We start from the raw sequence: 27,116 nt of genomic DNA, 5'->3' as shown, positions 1-27,116 counted from the left end.
CCGACAACATTGTCTCCGAGTACACTTGGTGAAGTGGAGAATTCGAGCGGTCCCAGTGCGATGCGTTATTGTACAAGTCCCCATAGCCCACGTATTGTACACAATGAACCCAAGGCCACGCAATAACTCCCAAGCCATGCGCTCCGTGCTCTATTGAATTGCCCCAACCTCACCAGCGAATATTCCTCTCTAATTTTGAATCATTTTTCAACTTTCCGTTCGCTCCCTACTTGAGGACCCTGGTCACCAAGCCAGTGCCGACGGTGCGACCGCCCTCGCGAATGTTGAATCGGGTACCGTTCTCGACCGCGATGGGATGGTAGGTATCGCAAACCATCTCGATGTTGTCGCCAGGCATCGCCATTTTGCCGTGCTCCACACCTTCCGGCCACGTCAAGATGGCGGACTCATCTATGCAAAAGTTAGAGGCATGGTCATAGCACGGAAAACTCATGGGGACTTACCGGCAGTTCGGATGTACAATTGAGGCCTGTAGTTGCTTCCGAAGCCCGTGCGGCGACCACCCTCCTCCTTGGTGAGGATGTACAGCGATGCCAGGAATTTGGTGTGCGCCTTGACCGTTCCGGGGAGCGCAAGCACCATGCCGCGCTTGACGTCGTCGCGCTTCACGCCGCGGAGCAACAAGCCGGAGTTGTCGCCAGCCCGCGCGTCTTCGCAGGACTTCTTGAACGTTTCGATATCCGTGACCTTGGTCTTGATCGGGAACTCTTGCTTGCCAACCAGTTCGACTTCGGAGTCCTTCTTCAGGACGCCTTGCTCCACGCGACCCGAAACGACGGTTCCACGACCGGAGATCGAGAAGACGTCTTCAATGGACATCAGGAAGGGCTTGTCGAGGGCACGTTCAGGGGTGGGGATCCACGAATCGACCGCCGCCAACAGCTCATCGATCTTCTGCTCGCCGAGTTCAGGTTGCTTGCTTTCCAGCGCGCAAAGTGCGCTTCCCATGACGATGGGGGTGTCGTCACCCTCAAAACCGTAGGTGGTCAGCAGATCCCTCATCTCCATCTCAACGAGCTCCAACATCTCCTTGTCCTCGACCACGTCGACCTTGTTGACGAACACAACAATTTTCTCGACGCCAACTTGGCGAGCGAGGAGCAGATGCTCTCGGGTCTGGGGCATTTGTCCATCCGAAGCGGCGACGACGATGATGGCGCCGTCCATGTTCGCGGCACCGGTGATCATGTTCTTAATGTAATCGGCGTGACCGGGGCAATCGACGTGGGAGTAATGGCGGTTGTCGGTCTCATACTCGATGTGTGCGGTTGCGATGGTGATACCACGCTTTCGCTCTTCGGGAGCTTTGTCAATGGAGCCATAGTCAAGGAAGTTGGCATAACCCTTTTCGGCTTGTCGTTTTGTGATCGCGGCAGTTAATGTAGTCTAGAATCATCAGATCAGTCCATCAGATCACATCGTGAGTGTGCAGTCAAAGTTTACCTTGCCATGATCGACGTGCCCAATAGTTCCTATTCAAGACACATCAGCCATGCCTGTCCCATCATTCTCTGCCATTGGGAGAACCACATACCAATATTGACATGCGGCTTCTTCCGCTCAAATGCTGCTTGAGCATAAGTTCTTGCTTGGAAAACAAACCTCGCACTCCCCTTAACTCCCAAAGCCTGTCGCAGGGGGTTCTGTGAAGCTGAGCTGCGAGCGAAGGTACGCGACGTGCGAACGAAGCACGTCACGGAGAAAGGCATATTGGCAGCCGGAATCAAACCCGAACGTAAAAACGCAACGAAAATGACTGGAAAGGAAGAGAAGGGAAGCAGGCACAGATGTACGTAACGCCTGATGGAAGCTGAGCTGCAAGAGCAAGAAATTGTTCAAATCGGCATCTGCGCGAATTTGTCGATGAGCACGGACCAGAGAATATACAACGACGATGATTGGATAATGCGACCATCGACAACTTGCGCAGGCGTGACGCGAAGCTGCGGAGAACTATTGCCGGAGTCGGCTAGAAGGAGAGTTTGATATTTGGCTTCTCACCTGTATTTAGACCATCTACTCTCAATTGATCATTCAGTGCATATATACAGTTGTTTGAAGAGCTGTTGGCACACGGAGACTCCTGCTCTAATAGCTATTATCGGCTTCATCACAATATCATAAGTTAACCCGAGGTTGATCGTCCGGTGTTAAGCTTCTTCACGTCCCTGGAGTCCATATTGTCAATTCTTCCTTATGTCATCCCGATCATCTCTACTCCGGATAGCGGTGCCTGTCCTACGGTGCTCATATCGCCCAGCCTTCAACATGCCTCTCCGAGCGAAAGTCCAGAGTTCCGCAATGCCGCAGACACGGAGAGTAAGTCCCGACCACGATTTCTAGAGGGGCAGACGCTCACAATATGGCATGCAGTACGCTTCGATGCAGGAGCTCATCAAAGAGCAACCAAACGATGACCTCGAAGACGTCGTATTCACGAACCAGTATGGACTACGACTCATCGAACTCAACCGGCCGAAAAAGTTGAACTCGCTAGATGGATCGATGGCGCGAAAAATTATACCCCGCCTAAGAGTATGGGATCCTAGATATTGGTATTGGCGGGAATGTCTGGCTAATATGGGAATAGGAATGGGAGAAATCATCCATGGCGAACGTGGTATTGATCAAAGGTGCCGGACGAGCCTTCTGTGCCGGTGGTGATGTCGCAGCCCTCGCGAAGTGGAACAAAGAAGGCCCAGCAGGTCAGCAAAGGTCGAAAGACTACTTCGCGGTCGAATACGGGCTTGATCATATGATTGCGACGTATGGCAAGCCGTATATTGCATTCATGGATGGCATCACGATGGGCGGGGGCGTTGGGTTGAGCATCCACGCCCCGTTCAGGATCGCGACCGAAAACACCGTGTTCGCGATGCCGGAGACGACCATCGGATTCTTCCCAGAGGTGGGAGCGAGTTTCTTCCTGCCGAAGATGGACGGAAATTTGGGAACATACTTGGCTCTCACGAGTGAGCAGCTGAAGGGCGTTGACGTTTTGTGAGTTCAAGTGGCTTCTCGAAGCGGACAACTTCTGACCTTGAACAGCTATCATGGCGTCGCAACTCATTTCATGCACTCGACATCCTTACCCGAACTCGAATCACGGCTTGCCGAGCTCCAGTTCAAAGACTATACGTCACTCCAGGAACGTTACCAGATCATCAACGCAACCATCGAGGAGTTCAACACCGGTCTACCCAGTCCACGACCATCCATCACCGGACAGCAAAGACTGATCATCGACACCGTATTCAACCCGAACCACAAGATATCCTCCGTCCTTTCTGGCCTCGAAGCCATCACGAACGATTCAAACTCCTCCGAGGCCATCAAGAAGTGGGCTGCCCGAACCACCGCGACCATCAACGAGCGCTCCCCCACCTCCGTCGCCGTCACCCTTGAGCAAATGCGCGTCGCCCGCACCTGGGACATCGCCACCGCCTTCCGCATGGAACACGCCATCGCCGGCGTCTTCATGGCGCACCCGGACTTCGTCGAGGGCGTCTCCGCCCGGCTCATCGAGCGCAAGAAGACCCGCCCCGACTGGAAGCCCAACACCCTACCCGAGGTCTCCGAGCAGCAGGTGCAGAAGTTCTTCAACGCGGAGCCGGAGCTCGAGCTGCTGGTGAACCGGAAGGAGTCGTCGTTTGTGGAGTATCCGCATAAGGATATCGGTCTGCCGCAGGAGAAGGACATCAGGCAGGTCGCGAAGGAAGGACGGTACATGGGCGAGGAGATCGTGCAGCACTTTTTGGAGAAGAAGAAGCATAAGCAGGGGGTGCGAGAGAAGGTTGAGGAGGTGTTGGAGCGGATCGCGTTGGAGCAGTAGCTTCCATCTGAGCTTGTGAGTCTGTCATTATGTACGATTGAATAGAACAGGACAATGTAAAGTGGCTAGATATTGGGTTATTCATCATGGTAGGGCTCAATATTGTTCCTAACCGCGGATTCTTCAATATGCCATGGTGGCTCTACTGGTGTTTCGGCTGGACATTAACTGAAATCTTCAACAATGAAATGGTTCTATACCATGCACTATATCCCCCAGAGGTATGTCCTTTGGGACTCCTGTCCTTCCATTATTCCCAAACTGTCTCGCACGATCACCGGACTCGCTTCGATTCTTGCACACACCAAGTTAACACCGCGTCAGTGTTACGGCACGGTAGCTGGATGCACACAACATACACATAGCCAAAGATATTCTAGATTGAGATAAAGAGTAAAGGTATCTGTGACAGAGGAATCTTGATGAGGTTCCATTTCGACGCTACTAGGCTTGATTAGGCTTAGGCTCTCAGCCTATGCCAACCATGGGCCATGCCTATAACAGTCAGACTCCTTTTATACCAACCGAGCAACCGACGTGATGCTCTAGAGATTGACATGCTTCACCGGGCAGCTTCCGCTCCAGATTACCAAGCCACCAAGTCGACAATGCGGCCTATTTTAATTACCTAAGGTGCTTAGAATCATAGAAATTTAGGTTAGTTTCCAAAAATCGCCAACATTTTAAAGATAGGGGGCGATGGGGCGCTTTCCGGCTCAATTCTCTTCGGATTCCCATCATCGATATCAAAATTATATATTCACCGTGGTTTCTCAGGAATAAATGTTAAAAAATCAGCCAAAACGAGATAGTTGCCACCACGGAGTTAAATCTCGTTATAGAAAATAGTATTAAGATTTTGGTATCGATGAGCTCTATCATTCTATACCATTTCTAGAAAATTTAACCAAGAAATGGACATGAAATTGCAAAGTTTAAAGAAACTAGAATTTGGATCCCTGAAGTTAGAAGAGAGCCTGCAACCTGGGTAGGGGGTGCTTGGGGGATTCATAGGCTTCGTAGGCACTTAAGTATGACCCAAGACCCCGCCAAAACAGTTCACATGAACGAAACCGTGCTTCCAGGGCCAAGGCTGAGTTCCCAAAAGTCACTGTTTTTCCACCTGCCTTCGTCCTAGGTATTGATCCAACGAGGCTGAGGATATTTCCACCAGTAAATTAATATGGAGGTATCCGTATCGAAAAGGCTTATGATGCGCCACCAACATGGCTGAGCTGTCCGGCGAGGACGTGGAATTCAGTCTTCCATTGTCTGCAATACAATCCTCTCCCTGCTTCTTCACTTCATCTTGTTTTTCTTCATTTATGAGCGTGTTGGCTTACCATCTGTATCTTTTTTCTCTACTTACCCCGATATATGCTGTCTGCGACCTGCATCGTTTTAGTCTTGGTCGCGGCGAGGCATATGTCCATCACCGAAACCTAACCCGAGAAATCGAGAGATGAACCTCCAGGCTCAACCGATCGAACTTCTACCCACGATTGGCGTCGGAATAGCATGGTCCCTTACCGCCCCGGGTGCTCTGCTGGAGAAACAGGCTTTGTAGTGACAAGATCCTGAAGTTGCTAAAATGCTAACAGTCATATTACACTGCTGTTATGGGTCGGTTGGACGATGAAATCTCCAACGATGGCCGACAACGACACCAACAAATCTGGGGGTTTTAGAAGTTGGTCACAGCGTTCGACCTGTACTTATAGAAATCCCCGTATCGATTAGGAATCGAACCACAATTCTCCTCCATGATGGTGCGGAGCATAAAAAGAGCAAGGCCTTGGAAATACGGGTTAATATATTTCGAGAGCATTGCGTAGAGGCATTCAAAGTTTCGATATTGGCATAAGAAAGTGGCTGCAGCATATTTTGAAGAAGTCGATTCAGGCGACATGTCTGGGCGAGTTCAGTGATGTACTAATCCCGATTCTCATCAAGTTGTTGGAAGTGGATCGACATTCTCCGACAAACCCTCTGAGTATGACCAATTCCGAAGGACGCCATACGCTGGCAAGGAGGCATCTTCCTACAGATCATGATGAAGATTCAGGTGCCTCGGCGATGACAATAAGCTATAGCAGGGGAGGTTTGTCCGAAGCAAGGTCTATTCTGGTCTATTTCAAGGATAAAGCTGTTTCTGTAACTTTTAGATGTCCTTGAATAGTTTTGGACTGACCTCCTCCAAACAGAACGACGTCAATTTTCTTCCTATATCGCACGTCTGGCACGAGTATGTTCCAGAGGCACATCATTCGAAAGAATATACCCGAGATACGGCTCGTGCAGTTCTCCAAGGACCGCTAAACGCTTTTCTTTCTGCTGCCAAAGCTTATGGGAAGGATATTGAAATATGGCATGGTAATTGGAGTGGTTCTCAAGTCTCAACTGTGTTTCGATGTCCAACAAGCCCTACTACTCAATGGATACCTACCACGCATATATTCAGCTGCGAAGAGAACGCTGTCTAGTTTGAGGACGTTCCAAGCCCCCATACGAAATTTATGCTGGAGACCTGTCCTAGCGAGTCTTCTATTCATCCGGTAGATCTATCCGAGGACAAGATCCAGACACTGTTACTGCCGTTTCTGTCAGCCTTCATTTGCCTTGCATTTTGCAGGTGGAGGGAAAGAATGTGGGTTTCTTAGGGGTATCCCTATAGTAACAGCGTGCATGTCATTGACAATTGCCTAAAAATTCGGCGACTCCGACCGGACAACGGAGATGTGTGCTCCCAGGCATTCTTCCTAAATTATATCGCTTTTGTGGACTTGAATCCATATTGGAGAGGTTATGTTTCTATGTGCATCAGGGGGGGTGGCTAAAGAACGTAGCTCGAACGCCCTGCCTTGGTGATATGTATGAAAATTGAAAACATATTCAATCACAGCTGCCGATATTTCCGCGATCGATTCGTCCGCATCCACGCTGTGTTGAAATCCCACCTTGCGGAGACAGCCCAGAATGTACCCCCCGGTACATCTGAAGATATGAGTGTTTTTGCATCTCGGATGGTATGGATTCATGATACTTCGTCGCTCGAAGGCATCTTCAGACCAAGGTACCTGCCCCTAGCGAGGAGGGTGCCCATGATAAATTTGCCGTCCTTGAAGAATTTACTTCTATTAGAAACACTGGAAGAAATGACGCGTCAATCAATCTTGCCTATCGCCAGGATGGAAGTCCTTCTCAAGTCTCATGGTGCTCGGCTAGAGAGACTGTCAGTCCGATGCTTTCACAGAGGTTAATTAGGGATCGAGGCGGAGGAACGTTTAAAGGCGGGTTTGATCAGTTTGAGAGTTTGGTGCTTCATCTGCATGGTACCTTACATACGAAGTATAACACATTCTGAAAGGTGAATGGCCAAGTTCACTCCCGTCGTCAGAATATGCCTTGAAACCTGAAGAATCCTCCCTTGCTGCGCCCACTCTCAGCCACGTGCAATAAATGGAACCCCCATCACGAAATCAACTTCGGTTGTAACTCGCAAGTGACATGCCTTTATCTCAGTTGGGACTCAGACGGGATCTTCAAAGATGCTTGTGGCGGTGCAGGCATCTTCAGATGCCGTCTGAGGGCCTTCTGCAGCATTTTGGTGGGCGTGTATTCCGTAGGTAAAAAGAGCGAATTTGGCCCCTACGGCGCACTAAACCCCACTAAAATTGGCGACCGGGGTCGCCCAAAAAGCTCAACTACACCAGCCCTTCGAAACCGCCGATGATAATCCTATATTATAGGCTTATTTTGATATATTTTTAATATACTATAAAAGAGCGGGTACCTTTGCCCTTTACCTAGCCCCGCGTAAGCTTTAAGCTGATTTCGAGTACTGAAAGTTAAATGGTTGACTGAAATGATTGGGAACTCTAAAAACTTCAACTACACCACCACACAAACCTTACAACCTCAGAGGGTATCTGAAGATACCTTGGCTGCACCGCCACACTGCAGTCACGTGTAGCATCTGAAGATACCGTCTGAGCTTGCTGAGATAAACATGCCCGACATCTCAACTGATTCCTAAACCTTGCGAAGACTTATTCGCTTGGATCTCACCAATCCTTTCCTTTCCTAGTGTGCCGAATTGCGTCAGCGCATTGTTGTATTAGGCAATTTGACGTGAAAGTTAGCACGAGAGCACGAAGATCGGCAAACCTCTCACTGTCTCACATCCCCCCGTCTAGTGCCCTCTCCATATGCAGTTTCCTGTTACGTCTGAGGAACGCCCTTGCACAGCAGACCATGCATGTATGGGGTTGCGATATTCTACCAGTTCGTTTTCGTTTAAGCTTTTCTTTTGCGGGCGGCAACTGGCTCGGTTCAATTCAGGACGGCGAGGACCTGGAAATGACCAAGACTTCACGACTCGGCGATGCACTCTGGGACGTGGCTTCCACGTGTCCATCGAGAAGATACCATAACTACGGTTCAGGGCACACAAGAGCCGCTCGAAAGCTTGATGTGTATGGCGTTTAGGCATAGGTCAAGATTGATACGTACCGGAGTTGCACATGCTTGAGTGAGTCAGTACACCGATCCTTTCCTCAGTCATATACCGATATGGCGATATCCCAGGGCTAAACCCTTTGCTACTACTATCTCTCCGCATTTTCCCTAATAATATCTTCAATGTCATTTTTAGCATTTCAAGTATGGAGTAGTGTTGCAGGGGTTGATAGCGGCGTGGGATTCACTGACATGAATGTTCCGCTCTATATGTTGTCAGCGCTCCCCCTGGAGCACGCGATTTGCCAAGACATCACATCCATCTCAGAACGTACTGAATCTGGAATCTGGATCCCACCACAATGCTTCGACAACTCCCTCTAGGCTCTACGGCTACACGCCTACACCTTGTCATAGGTTGCATCTTATCTTACTTTCTGCATTCCTGCATATTTCGCGATAGACCCCACCAGTTGCGTGCTGTATTCGATCCCTTACCATTGGTTAGCTCTTATACGCCTCCTAACCCGCACCCGCTAGCAACTTGTTTTCTTCGTCTGATAGTGTGAACATAATGTGAGCTCCGGGACGGGAGGAGAACTTAGTGGCGACCTAGGTCGGTCCACGGTTTCTCTGTCATATCCTCAACGACATGTTCGGGTGAAGCACCCACCGCACCCATGGGGGTGCTATGTTAGGGTGGAGATAGGTGCCACTCAGCGATGACTATAAGTCTCGGATCCCCCTGAATGGTTCAACTATTGATGCTCTCTATCCAATTCCCTAGCAGAGACGATCACCATGGCGGACGACAAAAGATACTCAATTTCAAAAGATGTTGGTGGCCGACGAATCAGCTCCGAATCAGTCTCAAAGAGCGCGGGTGTCCTTGAAGGAGCTCTCTGGACCAAAGGAGCCACTACGTTCGATAATGACTCCGACCTTCAAGATTTCTATAAGCCCGTTGAGACCTACGAAGGGTTTCATCGCTATGATCCCGATTACACATGGCCGGAAGAGGATGAGAAGAAAGTCGTTCGGAGGGTAAATTATAACCCTTCCAGATTCGATTGCACTCAGCTAACACCATCACAGATTGACTTCAAGATATGCACTTGGATGTGTTTAATGTTCTTCGCATTGTCAGTCCCTTTACAATCAACTGATACCCACGTACTGACGCTATGGAAAGACAACTTGATCGAGGGAACATCAGCCAAGCGCTCTCAGACAACATGCTCGACGATCTTAACCTCACTACCAACGAGTACAACACTGGAATGACCATTTTCTACTGCAGTTTCTTGGTCGCTGAAGTGCCATCTCAGCTCATTTCAAAGAGACTGGGGCCCGATCGTTGGATCCCCATTCAAATGGTCTCATGGAGTCTGGTTGCCAGCCTCCAGGCATTCCTCAGCGGCAAATCATCTTTTTACGCCTGCCGTTCCCTCCTTGGATTGATTGAAGGCGGCTTCATCCCGGACGCTATCCTTTACATGTCGTACTTCTACACTAGCAGCGAATTACCTATTCGCCTCAGCTATTTCTGGACCGCATATCAGAGCACCAGCGTCATTTCCGCGTTTCTTGCCTATGGTATTCTGCGGTTACGTGGCGTCAATGGAATGGAAGGATGGCGATGGTTATTTGCCTTAGAAGGAACCTTGACCGGGCTGATCGGCATTATATCCGCATTTTATCTTCCGCCGTCACCAACACAGACCAAATCTCGGTTTAGAGGCAAAGACGGCTGGTTCACTGAACATCAAGAGAAGATCATGGTCAACCGGGTTCTCCGCGACGATCCTTCAAAAGGCGATATGCACAATCGTGAGGGGCTGAACCCCCAAGAAATCTGGCTTTGCCTGACAGACTATCATATGTGGCCTATCTATCTCATGGGCTTGAGTTGGCTCATCCCGAATCATCCAATGACGGCTTACCTAACGTTGCAGCTTCGTTCCGTCGGTTTTGATACCTTCAAGACCAATTTGTTGACGATACCTGCATCCGCATTATTTATCGCGCAAGCGCTCTTCTGGACATGGCTCTCCGAAAAGATCAACCAGCGTTTCATAATCTCGCTAATCAGCCAAGTTTGGTCCCTGCCGATTCTGATTGCCCTGGCAGTGATTCCGTCAACCTCAGGCCCGTGGGTGAGGTGGGTTTTGAGTACCCTCCTTGTCGGACATCCATATGCACACGCGATCATCGTTGCAGTCACTTCTCGGAATGCAGGAACAGTGCGTACCAGAACGTTCGCAACAGCTTTCTACAATATGTGCATCCAAGCGAGCTCGATCATTGCTACTAACGTGAGGACGCCAACTCCGTTCCTTTCTGAATGAGAATGTTCACTAACCACACTTTTAGGTCTACCGCGAAGAGGACAAGCCCCTGTATCGGACGGGAAACCGTGTTCTCATTGGAATTGCCGTTTATAACATCTTTCTGATCGGTGGGACCAAGTTCTTTTATGTCTACACCAACAAGATCCGTACAAAGAAGTGGGATGCCATGAGTGGCGAGGAGAAGGAGAACTATCTGGCGACTACGACGGATAAAGGCAATAAACGGCTAGACTTTAGATTCGCGTCATAGACCGCATGATATACGATAGAAGGGAGCCGGACAACTCTGAGAGCATCTGAACCTTCATACAAAAATGGGAAGACCGGGTTGCGAGCGATCCCAAGGAATTTCCCAATTAGATATTAGAGTTCACAAGATCTTTATCCTGAAAGACTCAAAATGCTAGTACTCAGATACATTGCTGGGAAACAATTTGAATGTCACTTATCCGTTTGCACCCCTTCGAGACCACGCTCGATGGCCACGAGTCCCATGAGGGGTGATCGACCGGGAAATGGAGACGGCAGTCCAGATTCTGCAGATCATACAACTGGAACCGTCTAAGATACTATTCTTTCCACTCCTTGTACCGAAAAACGGAACCCCACGCCATACGCCCCCAAGCCGAAAGAGGACAAGAAACTACGCCTGCTGTGTCCCCAACAGCATCTGAATATCCTGCAACCGTGCCGTCCTGCCTCCTTTCTTCTTCTTCCCCTCCTTTTCGGCCACCGCCAATCTCATCAACTCCCGTTTATTTGCTTGGATCTGTAACACCTTCTCTTCAACCGTCCCTTCTGTCACCAACCTCCAGACGGTGGTCTCCCGCTTCTGGCCCAGCCGGTGCACACGATCAACCGCTTGGTCTTCGATCGCTGGCGCCCACCAAGAATCCGCCAAGATGACTTGAGAGGCTGCCACGAGGTTCAGCCCAACCGAGCAGACGGCTAGCGACGCGAGCATAATCGTGCACTCTGGATCGGATGCGAGCCGCTCCAGCGCGTTGTCGCGAAGCGTCGAAGACATGGTGCCATCGATGCGGCAGAATTTGATATTTCGTTTCTGAAGGTGTGGCTCCAGAAGGTTGAGGAATGAGGTCCATTGACTAAACACCACGGTCTTAGTTGGCTCGCCTGGCCGTACCCGTGTGGCTTCGAGAATGGAGAGAAGTGCTTCAATCTTACTGCTCGACTCATCCTCATCAAAAGTAGTGGGCGTCGAATCGAGCGACTCGTCTTTGGCCGCGCGAACAACGTGTTGGGGAGACTGAATATCAGCACGACAGAGTGGGCATTTGTGCTGCGTGTCGATGACGCGCTCGATGCAAGCGTAGCAGTAAATGTGAGAGCAGGCTGTGATGATGGGCTCTTTAAGCGTGTCGAGGCAAATAGGGCAGTCCTCTTGGGACTCGATGCTCAACTGTAGCATTTTGCGCAGCGCACCACAGTTTTCCGATGTCAGTTCGACCGTCTTGTCTTTCTCAATCTTGTCAAGGATGTCCTTGATTCTCCTGTCGCCGCAAAGCCTCCAGTGGTTGCAGACCTGTCGAAGGCGGAGGAGAACCTCGAGGACATGGCGGTATGCGTTTGCAGCCTCTTGTCCAGATGTGTTCTCGAATTCCTTCCATGCCCCACTGGCCTCAGAGCTGTGATCGGTCAGTACATGGTCAGAAACATGAAATTGACTACATACGCTAGGCCATCATATTTGGTTTTCTCGTGATCGGAGAGCTGGATCTTGTGAACGTATTCCGTGAGCTCAGGAATTCGCAGATCGACAAATTTCATCTCTTTGTTGCGGCGCAAACAGATGCTCCGCATCAATGATTGGAGTAGACGATATCCGACCCCATCACCGGCATTGACTGGACGTATGATCCTACCATTGAAGGCTTCGAACTGGTCGAGGCCGCCTGACAAGCGTAAGAACTTGATGATGGAATACAAATCTTTCAAGCTGTTGATCACTGGCGTGCCGGTGCAGACCCATCGCGACTGCGCAATAAGCGCACAAGCTGCCACAGCACGCTTCGCTTGAGGGTTGCGGATGTTATGCCCTTCATCAAGAACGATACGCCTCCAATTGATAGCGTAAAGTCCTTTCACACGCGGTACATTCTCCTGTGAGGACCAATATTCCGACATGACAGTCTCGTAAGTCGTGATGACGACATCATAGTCCTCAATCGTCTTAGAGTTCAGAAGAACCTTTCTGTTCGTTCCGTGATAAGTCAGCACACGCAGAGCGGAATCTTCCTTTACATGGTGTTTGATCTGTCCGGTCCAGTTGCTCATTACGCTCAGAGGCGACAATATGAGTGTCGGCCCGGCGGACTTGGATGGGGAGTTTATCCGCTGCGGGTCTGACATGATCAGAGAAATGATTTGCAAAGTTTTCCCAAGTCCCATGTCATCAGCCAGAATGCCACCACTCATGAGGCCGGGGGTTTTCACTGCGAATGTCGTGGCAATGTTTAAAAACATGCCCGGTTGAGTTGGATGCTTCCTCCAGAGTTGAACCACGTCGTCTGTATTTGGCGGTAGTTTCGGACTTTCCTTGTCGAGCAGCCATTGGAGACCCTGGAGAATATTAGTGTCCGTTTGCAGTCCGGTTCTAATCAGTCGCCTGGCTTACCTGTAGCTGGTATGGCAGCATTTTTGTGGCGATTTCAGCTGGCTGCTCCGCCATGGGCATATTCTCAAGATCATCGGTGCCGACTCCAAATGTCTTCACAACTTCATCAATGCCTCTTGCACTGTATTTCTCACTTTCTTCCATAATTGAGGCCAGAGTGGGAGCAGCAGTTGGGACTTGGAAAGAACCACCGACAGGTAGACTCGAGTCTCCATTCATCGCAGCCACGCGTGCCCGGTCAGTAGCCTGCTTCGCAGCCGCTTTTTCGAGTGCCTTCTTGGTCCTGTGGAACTCTTCGAAGTTCCCAACCGGAAGCCCATCACGTCTCATCCGCGCAGTAATCGCCGCGCTCTTCTCAGGGTCGTTTGGCCCATAAAACTCCAGCAGAATAGGGCACTCGTAGTAACCTTTCCTCCCTTTAATTTGCGCTTCTACCTGGAGGGATCGATCGTCCATGTACTTGGCGATCGCTGCCGCCATGTCTCGAGGGATGTGTCCAATCTGTTCGCCCTCCATATTCCGGGCCGCGATGGCGTTTCGGTCATACTGGTTCCCCGGCTCTCGTCGGAGAAGGGTCATCTCGCCTAGAGTCGTCACTCCAGTATAGTATCGACACCCGACGATCTTCGTTTGAAGCGATCCATAGAGGATGAATGATGCAGTAGAATAGTCCTGGGTTGGATCAAAGGGCACCAAGTCGACGAGCTCATCGGCCTCATCATCATCAGACACGCCATACTGGCTTGTCGGTGCAGCGAACGATGAGCTTCCGACTGCAGCTCGGCGTTGACCTCCGTGAGCTGAAGACTGAGATGAAGATGGAGCTGTACTTTGGGGGGTAGGCAGTCCTGATGCATATCCTGAACTCGCTGTTCTGGCCGTTTTCTTTGGTCTCGCAGTGTGGCCATTTTCCACATCATCGCCAGTCAGGTCAATAACCTGAGCCGACCGCTTCGATGGTGCCGACCGCTTCGATGGTGCCGATGCACGTGGAGGCATTATCACAGCTTCCTTGGAAGAACAACGCGCCGGAGATGCGCCTATCAACGATGTGACTAACAACGATGCGCTGAGCGAAATGCGAGAGTTATTATTGATGCGATAAGCACTGATTATCTTTCTGGAGACAATGCGGGTTGCGAACTTGCGACTAGCTGAATGTTGAAACGCGCTGGCACGCGATTGACTGGAATTTGCATCCCAGTCAGGCCACCATTGCCGAAGTTCATCCGCAGCCACACAAATACCCAATACAGTCAACCACCGCCGTGCACCGCTATAACGATTACCGCTACAGCGATATTCGCATTATAGCGATAAGATTCCCTGCACGGATTCTCAATCAATGCTGCCAAGAAAATTCATTTTAGCGATATCCGCGTTATAACGATTGGATTCGCCTGTGCGGATTCAATCGTTATAGCGAAGGTTGACTGTAGATAAAATATGATTTTGACAATTCATCAATATATATCAATTAAATATGGCTTTGACGCATCAAAAGCTCTGAAATACCCTAATACTATGCAGATGAATCATCCTCATTGGGACTCACCCAAAAAGTCCCGAATTCGCGGTGCCGTCGAGTTCATTGAGGCTCAAAACAGACGTTATGGATACGACCCAGTTCGTACCAAAACCGAGGTCTTTCGCTTCGAAGGAGTCCCGTGGAGGACTGGTATGGAGTTCATCAGTAAGAGGAACCGAAATGGAGATCGTCGCCATTTCCCCCCTGATCAGGAACCAAGAGGACGTAAACCGCTTATCTCCTCTAAAGATATCCACGAGATGGAGAGGATCCTTGAAGAACAAGATGTCTATGGAAGGGCCATGTCCTGGGAGGCCCTAGGGTATGAGGCTGGTCTAGACGTCTGCGGGCGTACCGTTAAGCGGGCTATAGGTACGATGGATTACCATAAATGCGTCGCCTGTCAAGAAGCATGGGTTTCTAGGAACCTCGCCGAAAAGCGCCTCGATTTCGCTAACTTAATGAAGGACCGATATCCTACCAAATACCTGTGGAGGAGGGTCCGTTTCAGCGACGAGTCCCACGCCGGGCTTGGTCCGCAAGGAAAGTTGATGATTATTCGACGCCCGGGCGAGCGGTATTGCTCTCAATGTGTACAACGACAAGGAAAGTTGAAGATAACGCCAAAAATAACGTACACGTCTGGGGGGCTGTTGGCTACAACTTCAAATCAGACCTTGTAACGTATAATGTACCGAGCAATACCACGGGTAAGATGACACAACAAACATATATCGATTCCATCCTAGATCCCATTACCAAACCTTGGATCCAGAACGGTCACGATTTTGTATTGGGAGGACCAAGACTCAGGCCATGGGCCGCCACGCGCTAGGGGAAATATCGTAAAGGAATGGAAGTCCCATTCTGATCACCGTCTTGAACACTATTTCAATTGCGCAGGATCTCCAGACCTCGCGATCATTGAGGACGCTTTCCAACCAATGAAGCAACACGTACGTAAATTTACCCATTGGGAGCCTGATGAGACGCAACAGCTTTTGAAAGAGGGATGGGGCGGAATTCGGCAGGATTGGATCAAGGCCCGCGTTGATTCCATGCCCGAACTTTGTTGGACCATAGGGGCCAACAACGCGTAAATGGCGCGGTATCACGTGTTAGCAACTACAGTACACCAAGGATTATATCTTCCTCTCGTCCATGGTTGCAGCCACTCCAACAATACCTATTATCCTTGAATTAGAACACGACTACTATTGACACCAGACGCGATCAATGAAGCCCTCATATCTCACTCATTCGATGCTGCCCGCGCTTAAACCTCCAAAGCAGGACGAGGTCCGTCTCTGATGTACAACTCCAACACGGGATCTCCCTCATTCTCAAGGACTTTCCACTTCCCATAGCCATATTTCTCTGGCGCTCTTCTCATCCCTCTGCCGCCCCCCCCGCAAATTACATTACCAGGCCTGTATGCCTCGTCCGCCATCATTCTTTTAACCACGCTATTATGAAGAACTGCATTATCCGGGAAGTCTCGGACTTCTCCCCTTGGCAAAGGCCATGAGATGCTGGTCCAGGATTCATCTTCTTTCAGGTCCATCCTTCGGAACGGCAACCACTCCATGATGTTCCAGCCGAGCACCGACATAAGGGAGGCGCCATTATTCCGGCGTAACGCATCATGGGTGCGACCCCCGATGGAGAGCTCATGCAGGATTCTGTGGAACTGAGAACCATCAACTTCGCCGGAACCTTCAACTCTCCTCTCGTCGTCATAGATGTGAGATTGGACGATCGAGTCGAGCCCATACACCCCCGGTGGAGCAGCAGCATCAATGGCAGCCGATGACCCACCGCTTTGCTGTTGTCCTTCACGCCTCTCAACATCAGGTGCGCAGTTGAGTTTGCGTAGCTTGGTGTCGTCAAAGTTAAGACCTGCCCGCTCTGCCTCATTTATCATCCACACTAGAGGAATATGACTAAGAGGTGCAGGTTTGTCGAGATCCATCGCCCACCCTCCGCCAAGGTCCTACAACGGTTAGTACCCGTGCCGCAACAAGTCCCGAATCACTTACTCCATGGCATCCTACGAACCAGACTTCCTTGATGTCCTGTTCCCCGGCTGCAGTATGTACTGCATCTGTTGCGGACGCTGAGCTGGTGCCTTGCGAGCGTCGGCTAGCGGAGTCGAGCCCTGAGGCCTCGGACGGATCGCGGAACCTCTCCTGTACCTGCATGCTGCTGGAGCGAGGGCTGAACCGGGGCGGATTCGGTCGCCTTTTTGGCCTAAATTTATCCTGCGGCTGTAGTTTCGAGTCTTCTCCACCGTTCCTTTCCTTGCGGCGCCCCTCGATTGCTGCAGACAAATGACCGAACTGCCGGTCGTGGTGCCAGAAGTGATGCCGCCTTGCTTTTCCGGGCGGTTGATAAAGAAGATCCGGACGAAACTTAGCCCGTCTCTCATCGATTGAAACAGCGTGCCGAATCACTTTCGCCGAACTACGAGCCGTATATGGAAACTTGGACCGCTGCATGAATGCGTTCTCAAATCGCGGCACGCTGTTGACTGTGTCAAAGAGACCAAGGAACTCCAGGGGTTCCACAGGTCGACTAAAGGTCTCGCGGAATGCAGTCATGAACTCGCGAAGCTCTCTTTTCTTTTTCTTCTCTTCTTCAGTTCGCTCTTCGCGCATTTGCCATTTCTCAAAAGTCTTCCAGGCAAATCCTGCCATCTCTTCATTCCCAGTGGTGATAAGGCCGACGTAGTCAAGCATTTCCGCCAGAAAGCGGGCGGTATATGCACCTCGAGAGAAACCGAAGAAATATATCTTGTCTCCTGGCAGATAATACCTCATCAGGAACTATTCATTTGTCAACACTTTTCTCAATGCCTGTCTTTTCCTCCGTTCTCACCTTGTACCCCCCCATAACATGATCGGAAAGACTCGTTCCAACGGCAGAGTCCTTTTGCTTGGTATACCACGCCTTGAAACTCTGGTACGTGGAGGGGGGTGACAAAGTTGCTGAAGTAACATACGTTCCAATTCCCGGCTGATAGTAATGGAGTTGAGTCTCGTCCTCTCTATCAAGCATACGATATATTTTCAGAATACTTGAGTCCGAAGACGTACCTGAAAACTTATTTCCTGTTCCATCAAAGCAAAGTATAAACTTCCGCTTCCCCCTGGTTTCCGTCGGTCGCTGGAAATGCTCAGGGTGGTCCATTTCAAACGTTGAACGCTCACCCAATTGATTTAAAAGCGCACGTGCAATCGAGGACTTGTTATCTTCCTTCGCAATGCGGCTTAGGTCATAGGCATCGCAGTTAAATTCCCATCATCAGCGAGCTCCAAGAGGTCCTGCAAAGTAGCCTTCGGGCTTCACAGTTCGTAGACTATGGCTAAATAGGTGTGGGGTGATCGACGAGTCGTTGGACTAGATCGTATCACACTGGCGGACTTTTCTACCGCCCACTCCGCTTCGGACACTTTATCACGTCATTTCGAAGCCGACAAAACATCATGGCTAAGATGGAGTGCCCACCACTAGAGGCCTCTGTCCCAAGGCCCAAGCATTCGGGAGGGACGATGGATTCCGTCATCGCCTCTTATTGACAGCAGAATTAGGTAGGGAACACGCTTCCTCGGTCCTTGGTATCGGTCTTTCAAGGAAGGCTTCTGGTCTTTGTTTTCACAACATCTCATAATGTTGGCAATCCGGACACTATGGGCACAACATCCTCTTTTATACAATGATCGACCTGCATTAATATTAAGTCGTCGATATTCTGCCACTGCCATTCGCTGAACGACATGACACATCCCTGTGTTGCTCCGGACTTGTCATACCCTACGAACCCGATGGAGAGTTCGCACTGGTATCTGTGTTACATTCTCGCCGATCATCAGCAGCAGATAGCGTCCGGACCTGGAATCGAGGACGCGGCTTTCCCATTACCTACGACAACACCAGGTTCGTCCCTTGCTTCTGCTGCGCGCTAGGTCATCGGCTTCTCCCGACTTGGAATCTTCCCAGCCTCTTCCACACGTACCAGGGATCCACGACTAATGTGAACCTCAGTTCATCTCAGTTCAAGGTACCACTTAACCCTATGCTCAACTCTTAGATGCCCTATATCGAACTCTATGCATTTACAAGCGTTTCACGAATTGTCGTGGACAAAATATATGTGTTTCCATTTAATGGCCATATTCTGCTCCCAAACGGTGCGGTACCCAGCGAAACAAAGGTTACATGTTGAGTGAAACCATTACAGATGATGGCCGCTCAACGGTCATTCCCTCACTCGGTATTTCAGCTTTGACCAAACCCGGACCCTAATTGCCAACTTAGTGGATCGGTTCAGCCGCACGTTCCGAACCGTGCTCGAAATATTTCACCTGGTGAAAGCAGCTGCTCTACTGATCACAGAGATTATCTACCTACGACGAACATGGATGTTATATCGTAGATCATTTTAACCATAACAGTTTTTCTTTAATTCCTCCAGCAACCTATGGTTTGTGTCCAAGAACTGTGTGCACCCCAAGACTTAGACACGACAGCCTGATTGACTCTTCCGTACCAATTATCAATTGAATAGAGTGGAAGTGCAACCCATATGCACAAAATACAAATCATGGGGACTGTCGATCTGTGGAGATATCATGAGCCCTGCCCGAGATATCAGAGGTCAGATCAGACATTTGCTTTTTCAACTGACGGAGATGTTACAGCAACCCTTCGATGCACTCTTGTCTACCTCGGAGACTTTATGTGTTGGCCCGATAGCTGAATAAACTCTCCAGACAACTGAGCTGATTTCAATTCTCTGGTAGAGTACCGAGCTTCTTGGCCGGTCTGGATCTTCACCAAGGCGAGTCGGTTTCTCCACAGGGTCAATTTTGGGGCTACATATAACTGAACTCCTGATCCAAGCACCAGAGAATATGAGAGACCTGTCAATTTCGTATTGTTTCATTGCTACGTCTCTCATATTGCCAGCAATCATGCTGCGCCATTTATCCATGAAGTTCAGGAAGGATAAGAACAAGGAGCCCCCTCGCAACCGGGCGAACACACAGTCATATTCCGAAATGGCCAATGGGCAAATCAGAAGCATATTTGGTTTCACGAGTGGATCAAAGTCAGAGGCCAACCGTTCTTCGGATCGGAGTGCTGACCGAAAAGAGGTATCAATCATATTTGCGAAGTTCGCACAATTGATTCATGCCTCTCAGCGCCCTATTCCCCCGGCCGTGGGCAATGCCGCAAGCATTGAGGGAGAATCTGGAGCTTCAAGCAGCAGCATCTGGCAGGACATGCAGACCATTGGCATCAACGATGTAAAGACTCTGAAGGATCTCGTGGGAAGCAAAATGGCTGGCGATGTTATGGATGATAAGACCTACCTGATGGAACGCGTCATCCAGCTGGTCGCTGACCTCCCCGCTCAATCGAAAACAAGAGTTGATTTGACCAACGCGTTCATCGACGGACTCTGGGATTCGCTCCAGCATCCCCCAATGTCGTATATTGGAGATATGTTCGCCTACCGCCAGCCGGATGGGTCGAGCAATAACGTCATGAATCCTCAACTAGGGGCAGCGAACACTGCATACGCTCGAAGTGTCATGCCCAAGACAGTGACTCCTGATTCGATGCCCGATCCAGGATTGGTGTTCGACTGTCTCTTTGCTCGTCAGAACTTCAGAGAGCATCCCAACAAAGTGTCCAGCATCTTATTTTACTGGGCATCACTGATCATTCATGATCTATTCCAGACTGATCATCGAGATTTCAACATGTCTCAGACGTCATCTTACCTGGATCTGTCGCCGTTGTATGGCGACAATTGGGAGGACCAGAAACTGATGAGGACCTTCACGGATGGGAAACTGAAGCCTGACTGTTTCTCCGAAAGCCGCCTCTTGCTTTTCCCTCCTGGGTGTGGTGTTCTCCTGATCATGTTCAACCGTTTCCACAACTATGTTGTCGAGCAATTGGCAGCCATCAATGAAAATGGCAAGTTTTCGCAGCCACAGGCGGGTTTGTCCAAGGACGCGCACTCCAAAGCAACATTGAAGCGAGATCAAGACTTGTTCGAAACCGGACGCCTCATCACATGTGGTTTATACATGAACATCACACTCCTTGACTATCTTCGCACCATCGTCAACTTGAACCGCACAAACTCGACTTGGACACTTGACCCTCGGGTTGACATGGAAGAGAAGGTGTTCGGAAAAGATGGATCTCCCCGTGGTGTCGGTAACCAGGTTAGCGCAGAGTTCAACCTTGTATATCGCTGGCACTCCGCCATAAGCCTGAAAGATGAAGCATGGGCAGAAAAGGTGTATCAGGATATGTTTGGCAAGCCAGCTGCAGATGTGTCTCTTCCTGAGGCCCTTGCTGGAATGCACAAGCTGGGAGAATCGCTTGATAAGGATCCACAAGAGAGACCATTCGCAAGCCTCCAGAGGGGACCTGATGGCAAGTACAAGGACGATGATTTGGTCACCATTATGTCCGATGCTATTGAAGATACTGCAGGTACGTTCCGCTAACTCGCACACTGGAACTAGAATTATAACTACGTCTAGGTGCCTTCGGTGCAAACAACGTCCCCAAAGCACTCAAGGCGATAGAAATCCTTGGTATGACCCAAGCCCGCAAATGGGGACTGGCAACATTGAACGAATTCCGGGCGTTTTTCAAGCTGATGCCACACGACTCGTTCGAGAGCATCAACTCTGACCCACAGGTCGCGGAGCACTTGCGCCGGCTGTATGGACATCCTGACTTTGTTGAGATGTACCCAGGCCTCGTAGCCGAAGAAGCAAAGGTTCCAATGGTGCCTGGTGTCGGTATTGCGCCGACCTTCACTATCTCTAGAGCGATCCTTTCGGATGCGGTTACTCTGGTCCGATCAGATCGGTACTATACTATCGACTACCATCCGAAGAACCTTACAAAGTGAGATTCCATCCTCGATTGAAATAAAATGCTAATGAACTGCAGTTGGGGGTACAACGAAGCCCAATACGATCTCAACATTGAGCAAGGTTGCGTCTTCTATAAGCTCTTTTTACGAGCCTTCCCACATCACTTCAAGCCGGACTCCATCTACGCACATTATCCAATGACAATCCCAAGCGAGAACCAGAAGATCATGAGAAACCTCGGCCGCGAAGCCCATTACTCCTATGATCGTCCAAAGCTACTTCCACCGCGGATAAATTTGAGTAGTTACCTCGCAGCAAAGACGGTCCTTGAAGACCACAAGTCATTCCGCACCTTGGGTGGTACGTTGGAAGAGCTAATGGGAAAAGAAGCGTGTCCCGTACCGTAAGCATCATACGAAATGAGGAGTTTCTTGCGTTTCTGACCTTGGCGAACAGCTCCGGCAGCACAGATCCCCATTCGAAGCAGAGGCAAGTATTGCAAAAATGGCTTTACAAAGACAACTGGCAGCAGGATGTCAAAGCCTTCTACGAGCACATCACACTGAAGCTGCTCCACAAGAAGTCGTATAAGCTCGCCGGCATTAATCACGTTGATATCACCAGAGAGTGAGTTCCCTCTTCGACAATTCAGTGCTCTACTAATTTTCAAAGCGTCGGTAACCTTGCACCTATCCACTTCGCAGCCAACCTTTTCGGCCTCCCCCTACGGACCGAAGAAAACCCCGATGGCGCGTTCACGGAACGCGAGTTGTATATGGCTATCGCCGTGATCTTTGCTTGCATTTGCTTCGACATTGAACCCGCGAAGTCGTTCCCACTCCACATGGCGGCGCAAGCCCTCAGCGAGAAACTCGGAACGCTGGTGGAAACGACCGTGCGGTCCGTCAACCGGACCGGCATCGTCTCCAGACTCGTCGACTCCTGGCGGGAGAACGACAATGCCTTGCAAGATTATGGCGCGCGCATGGTTCGTCGGCTCTTGGACTCGGGACTCAGTGTTGAGGATATCGCATGGAGGCAAATTCTGCCGACCACGTGTGCGATGGTGCCGAACCAGGCCCAGGTGTTTACGCAGATCCTGGATTTTTATCTGTTGGACGTGAATAAGGAACACCTGTCCGAGATCCATCGTCTGGCGAAATCGGACACTCCGGAGGCGGAGGAGAAGCTTCTGGGTTATTGCATGGAAGGCATTCGACTGAATGGCACCATCGGCGTGTATCGCGAAGCGCACAGCGCCGTATCCATTGATGATGGCGGGAAATCCGTGAACATCAAGCCTGGCGACAAAGTGTTCGTATCATTTATCAACGCGGCGAAGGACGCAAGCGTGTTCCCAGACCCGGATGAGGTCAGGATTGATCGGCCTTTGGACAGCTACATCCACTATGGCGCAGGGCGGCATAAGTGCTTGGGCAAGGACGCTAGCTGTGTCGCGTTGACGGCTATGTTGAAGACAGTTGGCCGGTTGGAGAATTTGAGAAGAGCTCCTGGTCCGAGAGGGCAATTGAGGAAGATTTCGAAGTAAGTGGTGCCCGACACATTGCATTACCCAGTGGATGGTATTAACTACTTCTAGGGAAGGAGGATGCGATATGTATATGCGTGAACAGGGAGATAGCTACTTCCCTTTCCCAATGAGTAAGTCGCTGTCAGCCTGATGCAGTGTAACTTCGCTAATGATGTTTAGCGATGCAAGTCAACTGGGACGGAGACCTTCCACCATTGGGAGTCTAGGGACAAGGCGCTCCAGCTGAGGCGTTGGGGAGAACTTCCTATGATCTAAATTGGCCGAATTAGTTATTCGATAATAACAAAGCAAACCGAAGTCTGGTCTTTATCTTAAAGTAACAAGTCGAGTTCAGTGGAAGCCTTTCGCCTGACTTCCCTAGAAAACCATTCGGTTGTTGGGCTGATGAACCCAAGGGAATTGCCTGCCACCGACCATCGCCGCCAACTATTACGCATACTGCTCGAAACCACTAAAATAATCATTTCCTCGTAAAATAAGATTTATTAAACATTTAAAAAAATGCAAAAAATGCAAAAAGATGATGCTGCGGACGAGGTTCGAACTCGCGTGGACTGCTCCAGCAGGTTTTATTTCAATGCCATCGCCCAAAAGGGCAATAACTTAAATCTGCCGCCTTAACCACTCGGCCACCGCAGCCAAACTGAAAGTTTTGAGTGTTGCAAAATATAATATCATGACTCAAAACCCGTTTATGGATATTGCATTTATGGACTTTTATTCTGATTCGAATGGCTAATCTTTTGTACACTACGACACTATCGTTAATTAAATAAAATATATTCGTGAAGTACTCGCTCTGTGGCTGCTATCGGCAAATTTGGATCCGATGCTCATCTGCAAGCCTGGGAAATGACGCAAAGAATCCGGTATCAATGTAATGAATCTTATGGCGAATTTCGCATTTAATTATCATAACATGTCAGACATTGTCTCTCTACGTCCAAGAACTTTCGGTGCAACTGTTTGTTGCGCTTTAACTTGACCTTGCATTCTCAATAGTCCGCACCAGAATGTCTTCCGCACCAATCCTTTCCAGCTCGTCCATCACTTCGGCGATCTTCTTCCTTTCCACCATGGAGCTGACCGCCACCCATCCTTCCTCCTCCAATGAATTGATGGTTGGGGCTCTCTTTCCAGGCGTGACCTTGGAGGCGATCGGAAGCAACTCTCGCTTGATATTGTACGTGCAGAGCACATATGCTTGGGCGGCTGAAACGGGTCAGTACAAGAGACCGGTTTTGAAGTAAGAGAGCGACTTACTTATTACACCGCGTATTCTGGAAGCAATAAGGTTCACGAGCTCGGGGTTTCTGGCGCGTTTTGATTTGATGAGCACTGCGGTGCTTTCGAGGACGGTGGAAATGGCTTTCAAACCATGCGCTCTCATTGTGTCGCCAGACTCTGCCGCCTTGTTAGTATCCGTAGACGGGGCATCTCAAAAACCGACTTACCAACTAGATCCACAATGCCCACCGCATCTCCGAGCGCAATCGACGACTCGACACTACCACCAGCCCACTCAATTTCCGTTTTCAACTCCCCATTCGCATCTCCATTGGCGGCTGCTCCAGTGGCGTCTGCCTCGAATTTCGCGAAGTACGAACTTGTCAGGTGGTGGAAGCTCGTGCACACCGTCTTCCCAACCAGTTGCTTGGGCTCGGTGATATCTCCGTCTTTCGGTACCTGAACTTGAAGCTTGCAGCCTCCGAACGGCAATGCCAAGACCTCGTCTATCCCCTTCCCATCATCCCGAGGCGGATCTCGTAGCTGATACTCAGCAATTTGATCTCGTCCTGTTATGCCCAAGTCTATCCGCCCTCTTTGGACTAGTCGTGGTATGTCTCCAGCGGGCAAGAAGACGAGCGCGATCGGGAGGTTCCTGACAAGAGTAATGTCTAGTCTCTGAGGCTTATTGAATTTAATGTCTGAGCCACGAAGGAGGTCAAGGCAAGGCTGTGAGAGCCTCCCCTTCTTGGGGATAGCGAAGAGAAGGCGATCCTCTAGACTGCGAGTCATCAGCGAATGCAACTGAGGTAGGTCTTGCTCGGGGGCTATTTGGAACCCCATGGCTGGAGACGGGATGGTCAAATTTCCGAACGGAATACTTACTCTTTCACGAGATCCATCACTTTACCCTTTATAAACCACAGGAGGGTTCTTCAAGTGCAGCGTGCAGCTTAACAGAGTCGAGTCAAGGGCGAGAGGGGGCTCAAGAGGAGCACGACAGCGAAGTCGGAGGTTTCCAGCAAACGAGTCGCGAGGAGGGGACACTGCGTGTAGCGATAGAGCAGTTTAATTCGGTTTCCAAATGCTCCAAAGGACAATCTGGGTCCTTCGGAGGCACAATTGCAGCCGTGAAACGTTATCCGGTATTGTGTTCGATGTTGACTCGTCAATGGCTCAATGCGTCAAATGCGATGATTGAAAAGTCGCTCAGGCATTGTGGAATTTAAGACAGGGGCCTCCCCTGCACGTGTATGCACCAGCCACACAGCGGGGGTTGCGCCACAAGTTTGATTTGAGCCACATATCAGCCACAACCTCTCGATTTCTCCCACAAACTCATCTCTCGCTAAAATTTCAGATCTCCGAACATCACCTCCCGACCCAGCCAGCCCAGATCCAGCGCATCATCCAACTCATCGAGTCCCACGAAGACAAGCACAAGCTCAGTCTTTACAGTACGTTTCGGAACCGATGCGGCCGCTGCAACTGCTGATTTCCTCTCCACAGTCACAAACATGGAAGCCAGCAAGACTCCCATCAAGCTCGTCAAGGTGACCCGCGTCCTTGGCCGAACCGGTATGCACCCACGAATCCGTTCCGATCGAACAATTATTGACGATTCGCAGGCTCGCGTGGTGGTGTGACTCAGGTCCGCGTTGAGTTCATGGACGATACTACCCGATCGATCATCCGCAACGTCAAGGGACCAGGTGCGCAGAACACATACCCCCGGCGTAGTGCCCAATACTGACTTCGAACCAGTCCGCGAGAACGACATCCTCTGCCTGCTTGAGTCCGAACGTGAGGCCAGGCGGCTGAGATAAATGGTGATGGTACTGGAGAATGGGGGGGTGATCGGTGGATAAAAACAGCGTCGGATCGGCTTTGTTTACGGGCATTATCTTACGGAAGCATGGCGCATATTCCTATTACTTTGGCCAGTTGTTGAGGCTCGATACCTCATAAGGACGAAGACAGCGAAAATACGACTTCCAACTTCACCCATGTGCATCCTTGGGCTGTGCCGATTCAAGCGATAGATCCTGCATGCCGAATCCGAATGATCAAGCGAAGAGGTGGACAACCGTCCAGGTCTGAACAGTGTTCCAATGAATATTTGTTCTACTTGTGACGAAACATCCTCTACCGGAATAATCGTGGTTTTATACTATCCTGTTCTGTTGACGTACGGAAATCGTCTCCCACACCGAACTTGCGAGAAGTCAATGCCATACATTGGGACAGTTCATGGAGCCACCTGGGATTCATGAAGGCTCCTTAAGTGGAGTATATTGTTCGACCCATCCCCACCTATTTGAACAATATCTGTGCTTGAGTATCATCGTTCTGTAAACCCTGCACAACTGCGGTATGTATTCCGGTATTTGTAATATGCAGGCATTGGTATCCGTGCCCCATGACCGCCCCACAACCTCCGGTTGTGGGTGCTCCCAGACCAAAAGCACAACCCAGGCCAAAAGTACAATTTTACCATCATCTTCAAATCTGTACCACCAAACATGCCTAAACGCATCAAATATCCAGAGGAGACTATACAGAAAGCACTCAAGAAGGCTACAGAGCAAAAAAAAGCAGGAAAAT

General features: G+C 50.0%; 9 protein-coding genes and 1 non-coding gene across 10 annotated transcripts; 5 read left to right on the top strand and 5 right to left on the bottom strand.

Moving 5' to 3' along the window:
- Positions 1–16: 16 nt before the first annotated feature.
- P152DRAFT_455296 (translation elongation factor Tu) lies at positions 17–1,875 on the bottom strand. The gene is made up of 4 exons (XM_033678759.1): positions 1,556–1,875; positions 1,465–1,493; positions 465–1,407; positions 17–411 (listed from the first exon to the last, which is right to left on the bottom strand). Exons 1-4 carry the CDS (start codon positions 1,728–1,730, stop codon positions 227–229), a joined length of 1,332 nt encoding a protein of 443 aa, XP_033537222.1. The 5' UTR covers positions 1,731–1,875; the 3' UTR covers positions 17–226.
- A 104-nt stretch (positions 1,876–1,979) lies between these two features.
- Positions 1,980–4,070, top strand: P152DRAFT_479501 (3-hydroxyisobutyryl-CoA hydrolase mitochondrial precursor). The gene is made up of 4 exons (XM_033681715.1): positions 1,980–2,340; positions 2,395–2,556; positions 2,612–3,021; positions 3,070–4,070. Exons 1-4 carry the CDS (start codon positions 2,218–2,220, stop codon positions 3,851–3,853), a joined length of 1,479 nt encoding a protein of 492 aa, XP_033537221.1. The 5' UTR covers positions 1,980–2,217; the 3' UTR covers positions 3,854–4,070.
- Positions 4,071–9,112: 5,042 nt separating this feature from the next.
- P152DRAFT_496181 (phthalate transporter) lies at positions 9,113–11,316 on the top strand (the record flags this gene model as incomplete). Its single annotated transcript, XM_033682247.1, has 4 exons — positions 9,113–9,355; positions 9,407–9,453; positions 9,504–10,626; positions 10,685–11,316. The coding sequence occupies 4 exons, from the start codon at positions 9,113–9,115 to the stop codon at positions 10,910–10,912; spliced, it is 1,641 nt and encodes a 546-aa protein (XP_033537220.1). The 3' UTR covers positions 10,913–11,316.
- Positions 11,306–14,296, bottom strand: P152DRAFT_390207 (uncharacterized protein; the record flags this gene model as incomplete). Its single annotated transcript, XM_033676031.1, has 3 exons — positions 11,306–12,308; positions 12,356–13,242; positions 13,298–14,296. The coding sequence occupies 3 exons, from the start codon at positions 14,294–14,296 to the stop codon at positions 11,306–11,308; spliced, it is 2,889 nt and encodes a 962-aa protein (XP_033537219.1).
- A 525-nt stretch (positions 14,297–14,821) lies between these two features.
- P152DRAFT_446634 (uncharacterized protein) lies at positions 14,822–15,660 on the top strand (the record flags this gene model as incomplete). Its single annotated transcript, XM_033677929.1, has 2 exons — positions 14,822–15,197; positions 15,293–15,660. 2 exons carry the CDS (start codon positions 14,822–14,824, stop codon positions 15,658–15,660), a joined length of 744 nt encoding a protein of 247 aa, XP_033537218.1.
- Positions 15,661–16,101: 441 nt separating this feature from the next.
- P152DRAFT_429712 (uncharacterized protein) lies at positions 16,102–18,451 on the bottom strand (the record flags this gene model as incomplete). Its single annotated transcript, XM_033677370.1, has 4 exons — positions 17,703–18,451; positions 16,865–17,650; positions 16,644–16,818; positions 16,102–16,547 (listed from the first exon to the last, which is right to left on the bottom strand). The coding sequence occupies exons 1-4, from the start codon at positions 18,012–18,014 to the stop codon at positions 16,102–16,104; spliced, it is 1,719 nt and encodes a 572-aa protein (XP_033537217.1). The 5' UTR covers positions 18,015–18,451.
- A 1,434-nt stretch (positions 18,452–19,885) lies between these two features.
- On the top strand, positions 19,886–23,588 carry P152DRAFT_429709 (heme peroxidase; the record flags this gene model as incomplete). The annotated part of the gene is made up of 7 exons (XM_033677369.1): positions 19,886–21,341; positions 21,392–21,764; positions 21,810–22,136; positions 22,190–22,360; positions 22,406–23,278; positions 23,334–23,395; positions 23,445–23,588. 7 exons carry the CDS (start codon positions 19,886–19,888, stop codon positions 23,489–23,491), a joined length of 3,309 nt encoding a protein of 1,102 aa, XP_033537216.1. The 3' UTR covers positions 23,492–23,588.
- Positions 23,589–23,809: 221 nt separating this feature from the next.
- On the bottom strand, positions 23,810–23,924 carry P152DRAFT_t14. The gene has a single exon. It is a non-coding gene; the product is annotated as a tRNA-Leu (tRNA).
- A 252-nt stretch (positions 23,925–24,176) lies between these two features.
- P152DRAFT_455290 (putative ATP phosphoribosyltransferase His1) lies at positions 24,177–25,696 on the bottom strand. The gene is made up of 4 exons (XM_033678758.1): positions 25,398–25,696; positions 24,740–25,293; positions 24,549–24,689; positions 24,177–24,497 (listed from the first exon to the last, which is right to left on the bottom strand). Exons 1-4 carry the CDS (start codon positions 25,412–25,414, stop codon positions 24,262–24,264), a joined length of 948 nt encoding a protein of 315 aa, XP_033537215.1. The 5' UTR covers positions 25,415–25,696; the 3' UTR covers positions 24,177–24,261.
- Positions 25,697–26,029: 333 nt separating this feature from the next.
- Positions 26,030–26,338, top strand: P152DRAFT_390980 (ribosomal protein S28e; the record flags this gene model as incomplete). The annotated part of the gene is made up of 3 exons (XM_033676070.1): positions 26,030–26,090; positions 26,141–26,224; positions 26,277–26,338. The coding sequence occupies 3 exons, from the start codon at positions 26,030–26,032 to the stop codon at positions 26,336–26,338; spliced, it is 207 nt and encodes a 68-aa protein (XP_033537214.1).
- Between the last annotated feature and the right edge of the window lie 778 nt (positions 26,339–27,116).

Source organism: Eremomyces bilateralis, assembly GCF_010015585.1.
Source record: "Eremomyces bilateralis CBS 781.70 unplaced genomic scaffold P152scaffold_3, whole genome shotgun sequence".
Classification (NCBI taxonomy): domain Eukaryota; kingdom Fungi; phylum Ascomycota; class Dothideomycetes; order Eremomycetales; family Eremomycetaceae; genus Eremomyces; species Eremomyces bilateralis.
Note: the sequence above shows the minus strand (reverse complement) of the source record. Positions and strands in the feature narration are given on the sequence as shown.